Source organism: Triticum dicoccoides, chromosome 7A (genome assembly GCF_002162155.2).
Source record: "Triticum dicoccoides isolate Atlit2015 ecotype Zavitan chromosome 7A, WEW_v2.0, whole genome shotgun sequence".
In the NCBI taxonomy this organism is placed as follows: Eukaryota; Viridiplantae; Streptophyta; class Magnoliopsida; order Poales; family Poaceae; genus Triticum; species Triticum dicoccoides.
Window position 1 is genome coordinate 41,457,323 of NC_041392.1, and position 10,503 is coordinate 41,467,825.

Here is a 10,503-nt window from a genome sequence, read left to right on the forward strand (position 1 = left end):
CACCGAGCAGTCATCTTATCCACTCCATTTACAAAATTAGTGCAAAGCTAGTACTTCAAATACACATCTCAAACAAAAGGGAAACCAGGTGTAAATTCTCAAACAAAATGTTTCACTTTTTACGATTATAATATAAGACCAAAATCCAACAATCTTCATGCACAACCAAGTCCCTGCGTCCGTATTATTACACACTAAAAACAAACAAATAAGCAGTCTACTATAATTCTAATATATTATAAACAGATCGGCTCTCCCAGCCTCACGCAGAAAACCCATCGAACCACACGGCCTACAGGCCGCTGCTCGACGCCTCCATCATGCCGGTGCGGATCTGGTCGCCGATGTCCTTGACGTGGCCCGGGCCGTGGGGGATGAACACCGTGGTGGTCTTCGAATTGTCCCCGAGCTCCTTGATGGTGTCGAAGTACTGGGTGACCATGATCAGGTCCATCACCTCCTTGGCGCTCGTGCCCGACACCGAGTGCGAGAAGTTGAGGATGTTCTCCCGCAGGCCGTCCGTGATAGCCTGCCGCTGCTTGGCGATGCCGACGCCTGACAGGTACTTAGCCTCGGCCTCCCCTTCCGCCTTCTTCACCAGATGGATCTTCTCCGCTTCTCCTTTGTAGACACTCGCAAGCTGGAGCCGTTGGGCTGTGACAAGGGTTGACAGGCGAGCACACATGCATATAAACAGACTGCTTAGAGCCTAAACAAGTGTACTCTATTAGAGAACAACCATATGAAGCATGGGAAGAGAAGACAGCAATTTAAGAGTTGGGTAAGAGCGGAGATAAGTTTTGAAGACAATCCAGCATGTAATAAACATTTCCTAGGCTGCACAACCTGAAAACAGGACTCCCCATACACATACACTACTGCTCAAAACCGCATTATACCTGCATTTATGTCGTTCATGGCTCTGCGGACAGCAGCATCAGGGATGATGTCAACCATGAGAATGTGCTCAATGCTGTAACCATAATCTGACATCACCTGGACAAACAGATGTAGGATTCATCAAGTTAACAAGTTTTCATGCAAGACAGAAAAAAGCAGTACTCAGCAGACCCATCCAAGAAGAAGATGATGAACATAACACAGGATCACTTTCTCAAGAGATGGTGTAATAAGAACAAACAACGAAGCGTTGTGGATACTGCAGAGGGAAACAGTTCTTTTAGGGGACAAACAGGCATTACCCACCAGCAAAAACAATAAGGGTAAACAGCAGATAGCATTGTACAAATCAGACAAGAATATGGTTATCTCAGAAATTAAAACCAATCATCCAAGGAAGAAACAAATATGCTGCTTATAATTTGATAACCATGTACTTGTCTGAGCAGTGACATAAGTTGAACTGAACTATTTTAGTGGTATTAAGTGAACCATAAATCCAATTTTCACAAAAATGTAGTAACATCTGTGGGCATCAGAATAGCATGTTTGACCAAAATCCAGTGTAATGGTACACATTGGGGCAAAGAAAACTGAATAAAATAAATTGCTGACCAATCCAGCAGAATGATTTGAATACATGAAACAATGTGCCATGGCAGTATGTAATACATGTAACAAGAAAAATAGGTTAATGGAGTTACCTTTTCAAGCTCCTCAAGTACAGCCTTTGCAACATCATTCTTTTGCTCAAAAAGACTGTCCAGCTCCATTCTTGGAACTATGGCTCGAACCACTATTTAACAGAAAAAGAACACCAGCCACCAGCTTAGGCTTTGAAGAAACAGTATAAACGGCACAGCAAGATATTAATATTTACCATCAAAGACGTAGGACTGAATTTGCTGTTGGGGATTCTGCAACTCATAGAATGCATCATCTGCATTCTCCTTAACAACCCGGTATTGAATTGTACAGATCAGCTGAACAAACACATTATCCTGCAAGGGAAAAAGAGATAATCGATTGTTTCAGCAAGTACAGAATCAAGCAAAGCCATCGATGTTATGACAATGGCCCTTCAATGACACATATTTCCCTTTGATTTTTAACTACCATAGCTTATCCATCATATGGTCAGAAACTCTGAATGTGTGAACGATTGGGTTATTATGGCCAAGTTTCCAAACATCTGCCATCAGAAGAAAAAATAGATAAAAAGGAAGGTTTGCTCCAGCTATAAACCCAATTGAATTGCAGATAACCCAACGTTGTGCAAGCAATGTTCTCCCACTGTCACACATAATTTCTCGGCCAATATTAGCATCATCCCAAGACGTAACACTACTCTATTTTTTCACATTCAGAGATACTTGAGCGGCCATAGCTAGCATCCCTGCGTGCTGCAATCGCATTGTAACACGACAATGATTTGAACTACCAAGCACCTCCCAAAGGACAACCCAGAACTGGTCTGGAACGGCAAAACAAATTTCCCCACTAGATTACATGGGGACTGCAACAACCCGCAACCACATATGCATTATTATGTGTCTACTGAAGTAGAAACTAGTAACATGACATTATTGATAGGGTCGCTCTACCGGACCAGACACATAATTTCTCTGCCAATACTACCGGGATGCCTTGGCCAGGGGTGTTTCAACTCATGGCAACAACCTTCCCAACGCTGCAGAGAGTTGGGTAACCAGGATCAATTAATTCCTAGTAGCATCCCAGCAGAAGCAATCGCGTCTGCCTCTCTTCCAGCGGTCAGTAGTAATCGCGAATCTAGCGCCGGCGAGTGACAACGGCGATCGATCTAGGAAGACTACCATCAATCCAGGGGGAACAGAGCAGAGCAATCGTGACGTGGCAGGGAGGAAGGAGGCGAACCTTGGTCTTGGTCTCGACCTTGACGTCGAGCGACTGGACGCGGGTGGAGAGGGTCCCGGCGACGAGCTCGCCGGCGAAGGGGTTGAAGAAGTGGAGGCCCGGCTCGGCGAGGCGGAGGAAGCGGCCCCACTTCTCCACCACCGCCACGTTGGCCTGCTCCACGCACCCGCAGAAGAGGAAGAAGGCGCTCACCATCTCCGCTGCTTCCCTTCTCCCGTCGGCCGGCCGGCCGGATCGGTCGATGGATTCCGGCGACGGATTCGGCGTGCGGCGCGGGGGATTCCCGTTCCGATTGCGGTGCGCGGCGCTTACTTTTCTCCCCTTCCGACCCGCTTTCCCCTTTTCTGATTTGTTTTATGTACGGGTGCGGCACGGAAGGAAGCCGCGTAGGCGTACGTGGGAGGGGAGGCGTCCTGGCCGTGCGAGCAGCGTCCACGTGGCGCTGGGGAGAAAAGTGTGCTGTGCTACTTCCGGAAAGAGAAGATATTTGGAGATACTACTCGATGAAATATCTGGTGGAAAGGGAGTCATGGTAAAAGCTCCGTAGAAATTAAACAACGGTGAAAAAAAGTAGAGTATTCACTTATGCTATTCTTTTGCAGTAAAACTTTTCAACAATGTCAAGTACCGCTAAAAATTGGGAATAATATGTTGCTTAGAGGGAAAGGCAAATGACGATGGAGCATTCTTCCTTTGTTTTTAAGGGAATGAATCTGTCCTTGCTTATCGATGATGAAAGACTGTATACAATGTGAGTGGGTGCGATATATAGACGCAACACGATCCTTACTACTCCCTCCGGGTTTTTTATAAGACGTTTCGGACAGCTGAGATTGAACTGTTTTGGGCACTATTTGAAAATTCTACAACTTCTTATAAATTGAATGGAGGGAGTAGTAATGATTGCTAAACTTAAGATGGTTGCTAATAAGCAGAAATTATCCCTAACTAGTTACAAAATTGTGTGTGGTTTTCTTCAATGTTGTTTTTTAATAGGTTTTTCATGTTGGAATCCGGAATGAGCACATGTATCGACCTTTCATTTGAGTTGTACACTACATATATAGGCTAGCCAAGCATAAAACTCAAAGAGGATAGTTGACATTTGCAGCTTTGCTCTCTTTCTTGTTGGATTAAGCCATCCCTTGTATCGAATATATCCAAGACCTGCAATTCGTTAGGAATGAACAAATTATCCACCTCATGAGGGTGAACAAGACCTTTGCCTTCTTGTTTTCCTCTTGATCTCCGAGAATCCATATTGACGAGAACGTTATTGACTTGAGAGTTGGATCCAAAACCTTTGGTTGCATGTGTTTTTGGTTCTATTCTTTCTCTTTAGTTAGTTATATATTTTCTTTGTTTGTTTCATTCCTGAAGATCTGGACAACTGTCCCTCCCCCTTAGGCCTTGTTTGGTAGAGGGGGGTTTCCAGCCCCAAAAGGGGTGGGGATTTGAGGGGATTCGGTGAATCCCTCTCTTCCACCCAATCCTCTCAAATCCCCGGAATTCCCAATCCCCCTCTAGCCACAATCCTTTTTGTATAGAAGTGTTTTTTGATACGCAGGGTTTGCATATTGATTTACGATGGTGCAAGACATCCAAAAATCCAATCTTTACAAGCAAAACAACATCATAACAGAAAAACTTGCTATAGGTAGAATCCACACGTAAAACTAATCATGTTGCTACAGAAGTGTAGAAGCACTATGGTGATCATCAAGCTCGTGCTAGGTGACTCGCTCTGGCAGCCATTGTGGGAACACTTTATCATTGCCGACCAAACAATATCGTCCACTGCAAGACCGTGGACAAAGCCTCCGCCATGCTTGCAAGTCAGGCACTATCCGTCGGGGAGCTCGGCAAGGCATGTACCACTAGCTAAATGTCCGCCATTTGCACTGCAAAAATTCAAGATCATAGCAAGAGCTTAGTATTAATGTTGTCTTTCTCAGGTGAATGGCAAAAAGAATCGGTCGAGTATTTGCCGAGAAGATAGGAGATGGCTACTTACCAAATCTTAGTTGAGGATGTAACCTGAAAAAATAAACTAACAAGGGGGACTCCACAAAAATAATCACTATGACCTTTATAAACCAGAGAACACATACAGCCACAATATGAAGGATCACTCAATAGCAGCAAGAGAATCATATGAGAACTACAATCTTAGTGGCAAACAGTTAGACATTTCCATAGTAGTACTGCATCTTCATGTCTTCTCCAACAAAAGCAGTACAGACCAACTTGGAATAGTATACAAAACAAGAAACAAACTGTGTAAGATCTTATCCGTTAATTGATTATGATTCAGGCAAAGGAAAACTCGGAACATGCATGTAAGATGATACATAATCATTCAGACTAGAAACAAACATCCACCTAATCAATCGAGTGACTGATGACGACTTGTACAATACAAGGTATAAAGAATGTTTATAAGCACGATTCCTCCAGACAAACATGTGCAACTGAACGAGCATCTGACCCTAATTATAAACATAAACGAATGCAAATAAAAATGAATATACACCAAACTTGGGATAATATATATTTTCTAAGCTTGGCAGAATATTGCCTATATAATATCTACAGAGAGACAATCACTTGCCCGGTCTGTTTGGAGTGTAACCTGTATTGGCTTAAGCTGGGTAATGGATGACTGCTCAGATGATATAGCCTTCAAATAGAGACAAAATTAGCAAAGCGACACTCAAACAAGGAAAAAAAACTATTGAACAAAAATAAGGCACCCAGAGGAGTGATGTTTTTCAGAATAACATCTCCTCTCTAGTCCAGTACAGTAGTTGCAGAGAACAATATATCAATGTCAGACCACAACTATGAACAAACACTTTGAGTTCCCCAAATCGGATCTCAGTCAAATCATGTACTACACTTTCATGCAACTATATCTGAATCCTTTTATATGGATGGAACATACGTGTGGGTGTATATGAGCACATCATGCAAATGCTGGGACTTGAGTACTAATTAAGTTAATCCTACTAACCTCTCCATCCATCTAGATGCTTATGGGTTCCTCTTCCTAGTAGTTCACTGCTCGGACTCAGCCAGCCCATCGTCTCACAAGCAGCCAAGTCTTCCATTCTTCCCACAGTTCCAGAAGCAGCCTGGATGAAGCAGGGTGAACAATATATCTGCCACAACCTGCTCTTTACGTCGCAGCAGCCAAATTGAATCAGTAACACACAATTAATTCTTCAAAAAGATGTATTCCACCAGTTGGAACTTGGAACTGGGAAACCGAGACAATTCTAGAACATGAACAACCATTAGTAAGCATATAAAGATGGAGGCAACTCATCCACCCAAACAAGAATCCAAGCGGCAGGTTGTCAAATAAGAACATGAGTGTAGTGTATCCTGTAGATGAACCTCTTTTGTACCTTTATCAGCTCTCATACATGCATGGTTCGGAAAAAAGACTAATGGCCAAAATAGTACTACATTGCTAACAGTTTGCTACACAGTAATCGGCAAACATCTGCACATTTGCTAGGTAGGACATTTGCTAGTTAAGACTTAAGAGCGACATAATTCAGTTGCATATGCCACTTCTGATTTATCCAAGAACATGAATTCCAGCAAAAATCTTGCAGTAGGATAACATGGTCAGAGCACACACCATCACCTAACTACAGAGCACCGCCGGAGCCAAGTCTGAAGCTACTACTACAGCCGCTCCATGATACACCTAATGTGCATAGCAGAGATCAATTCAGTCACCAAGTAAAAAATCAACAACACGTACTACTACCACTACCTGCAGATAGATAGGCAGAGTCAACAGTGCAGATACAGAAACCAACAATATGTCATCAGTCTAGGAGGAGGTGAACTTGGTGACGTCCCTGGTGCCCTCGGAGACGGCGTCTTGGTGAGCTCGCCGGGGAAGACCAGGCGGCAGCCATGGACGGGTGGATGGAAGAAACCTGAACGATGAGGGGAAAGAGGGGGAGACGAGGCGAGGGCTTACCATCGGGGAGAAGCCGGCGGAGGAGGTACGTCGGTGGCGCGTTGAGGAGGAGTCGTGCGGCGGCACTGTGAGCGGGCGGCGGCGCGGTGTCGTTTCCTCCCCAAATCCGCGCGTCCCCCCTCGAGGGCTCTGAACCGCGTGGAAGGAGGGTGTGGGAGGGGGTCAGAGGGGGTTGGGCCACCGAAACCCCGTGTACCAAATGGGCCATCGAGGTTTCGCAGGGTTTCTGGGCCACGCGAGGAAATTCCCTTCAAAAACCCCTCGATCCTCTCCTACCAAACGAGGCCTTACGTGTTCCGTCACCCCCTCTTCCAATGTCTTTGATCACCGGCAATAGTCTAGCCATGTCTTTAAGTGGTGTCTCCACCGGAAGATCATCCACACCTGCCTTCGGTGCCACTTGATCATTTCCGATCGAAGAGTCTCTCCTTCACTTCTTCACGACGAAGCAACCCTTCCTTTCATGTCCATGAATCCATACAATTCTGTAACCGGAGTCGCCATTCTTATTTATGTGTCTTTTTCAAAAAAAACTATGAGAATAGATAAAAAAAACACATGAAACCAAAGGCTTTATCTATATTCAACATCCTAAGAATCCCATCCAGTCTGCCTGATGGTATATGTGCAGTTGAGGATACATAGTGCTCTGTTTCCAAAACGAGCATGTCCTGCTCGTACTACTGGCTCATTAAAATGTAAGACGACATATGCGTATATCTATTCAACAAAACTGAAAAGGAGACATCTCAGCGGCACAGCCCACGCAGAACAGCTGAATGTTTCTGAGACATTTCTTTTGATCGGTTCAACAACTGAATATGCAAACCACACATAACTGAAGCTTGCACCCACTAACTAGCAAGCAAGACAGAATTCTCAGTTACATCCAACATCACTACGTGAAGAACATCACAGAGGCTTTTCTTGCGGTACCTGTTTCTGCGCGACTTCCTCTCCTGCTTCTTCATGTCCTGCACCGTTGGTGTCTCTTCGCTATATGATCAACAAAAGTGACTGAGGTTCAGACACTATGCATCCGATGCCAGTTTAATGCACCGGTTTTCAGTTTCCCATGCTTCCCAATCCTCTCGCAGCCTCCTTCCGTAGCAGAGATGAGCCTCGGCGCAGGAGCCTAGAGAAATAAAACAGACGACTGATCATGAATAATTATAGTCAACCAACGATTATATTAACTGCACAAACATAAATGAGAACGGTCCCAAAATAAACAGTATCATTCATCTTCAAAACATGCACAGCTTAAACATGGGACACTGGACACCAAGATCAGCTTAAATGGCCTGAGCACGTCAAACGGGCCAATTTTAACTTTATTTCAGTTACCAATGAGATAGGATGGATCGGCATTACAGTACCCATCAATGAATAATTTGGCACGACTAGTTTTCCATTACACCACCATGTATGCTGACAGCGTCAGCACACAACTAAAGGAAGGTCAATATAACTTAACATGTTGAACTCACAACACTGGGCGCTGACAAGTGGAAGATTTCCTTTGACATGTTAAATCAGTATCAGAGCACGCAAATGGTTGACCAGAAGAAGAAAATAATTCGGAAGGTAACCACATGAAAGCACAACACCTTGGCAGACCATGTGTTTGTTCAGCATATGCATAATCACCACAGCAAGCAAAACTGGAAACTAACCAAAAGAATATGCAATCCTCCATCACCAGAGAGCACCACCTTCCATCAAATTTGCATCGGTCATCAGCGTAGGCTGCAATTACGCATGCACATAGATGTGACGCCCCGAGACCGTTGTGCCAGGTGTCGTCCAGTTATTCGCTATTGTTGCCTTGTCATTTGCTTGCATGTTGCATCTTGTCATGTCATCATATGCATTGCATCATCATGTTTTCAAAACTTGCATCCGTCCCGGTCTCCTCGTTCCGTCCGTTGTCCGTTCTGAGCCCAGACACACTTGCACGCGCCCGCGACATGTCCGAAATATTATTTTATAAATGACCGGAAAATGTTCTCGGAATGGGTTGAAAGTTGGCATGCGGTGTTGTTTTGTTGTCAGTAGACCGCCTGCCAAGTTTCATCGCATTCGGAGTTCGTTTGATGCCCCAACGGATAACTATAGCGGCAGTATAGCCGGTCTAACGTTGGACATTTTCGGTCTCCGAAAACTGTTGTCGGGCTTTCCCTCTCTTCTCTTCTCTCAGCTCGAGACCGTCTACACAACTCACTACCTACCGCCAGGTCCAACCTAACCCCTCTCGCCAGCTGTCAGGACCCCGACTCGATGTCACATCGATCTAGCCGATAACACCTCATATCACTTTGCGGCCTCACGCACGGTATCCCCACGGGTGTCGCCTTACCTTTGCCCGGGACCGTTTGCGCCTTTTGGCTCACGTATATGATAGTGGCGCTAGCATCCATATGATAAAGAGCCCGGGCTGACATGACTAGTCGTAAACCCAAAGTGGCACAGACTTACAGGGACAGGCATCCATGACCCAGCTTCGAACGTGTCGGTCATCAGCAAGTGGGTCCGGGCTGTAGCACTGGGCTAGCAGGACTCCGGTAAACCGGGCTGTAGCGGGCTAACAGGACTCCGGTACTCAAAGCGTGACATTTCCCAGAAGGGACAGACACAGGAACGAAGAAGGACTCATGCCGGCCAGCCTAAGTGTTCCAGAGCAGTAGCAAGCTACCATGGCTCAGCGGTAACACTAGGAGACATTTCCCGGTAAGAGAGGCTACTAAAGATAAACAACTAGATAGTCAGATCCCACACATACCAAGCATTTCAATCATACACACAATATGCTCGATATGTGCAAATACAACGAAGCATCACAACATGACTCTATGACACAAGTACTTTATTTAAGGCTCAGTGAGCCATACATAACATACACAAAGGTACGGGTCTCACGACCCCACATACAAGTCATACAGTCATACAAACCAGCAGCGGAAGTAACTTGTCTGAGTACAAACAACTAGTAAAATAAAAGAGGCTTGGAAAGCCTAGCTATACTACGTGGTCCTTCACAAGCTCAGGATCACCACCTGGGTCTTTAGCCTACTCGTTGATGTCAACGTCTACATAGAACCCATCAGAAGGGGTTGCAGCGTCTTCTGTAAAAATGTAGATTATAGCAACATGAGTACAAAGGTACTCAGCAAGACTTACATCAGATCCTACATACATGCTTAGTATCAAGAAGGGTTGGTGGGGTTATTGCAGCAAGCCAACTTTGACTCTTGGCTAAACTATCCTACGATACTCCAACTTGAAATGGTTTTGCGCACACGAGTCCACTACTCACCACTTCAATACACTACCGAGGATCCACCTCCGTCTTCCTACGGAAGAGCCATCCTCGGCACTCACACTTATCTTGAGGCTTTTAACAGTTTCCATTTACTTGTCTATGAACTGTATAGGCAACCAAGTAGTCCTTTACCGCGGACGCGGCTATTCGAATAGATTATGATAACCCTGCAGGGGTGTACTTCTTCATACATGTTTCCACCACTTAGCGTCTGCACACGACATGTGCTCGGCAGACTTCAAGCGAAAGCCGACATGGGTGTAGACCACGACCTACCTAAACACTTAAGCCTCTAGTCCAGGTTTATCGCCTATTCAGGTTCCATCCGCAGGGAGTCCGGCCGAGGTTTCCCATACGGCCCCGAACGATGTGAACAGGGTTCCCG

At 45.2% G+C, this 10,503-nt stretch overlaps 1 protein-coding gene across 1 annotated transcript; it reads right to left on the minus strand.

Moving 5' to 3' along the window:
* Positions 1-91: 91 nt before the first annotated feature.
* Positions 92-3,144, minus strand: LOC119329866 (hypersensitive-induced response protein 4-like). The gene is made up of 5 exons (XM_037602961.1): positions 2,797-3,144; positions 1,781-1,901; positions 1,605-1,696; positions 900-996; positions 92-654 (listed from the first exon to the last, which is right to left on the minus strand). The coding sequence occupies exons 1-5, from the start codon at positions 2,989-2,991 to the stop codon at positions 293-295; spliced, it is 867 nt and encodes a 288-aa protein (XP_037458858.1). The 5' UTR covers positions 2,992-3,144; the 3' UTR covers positions 92-292.
* Between the last annotated feature and the right edge of the window lie 7,359 nt (positions 3,145-10,503).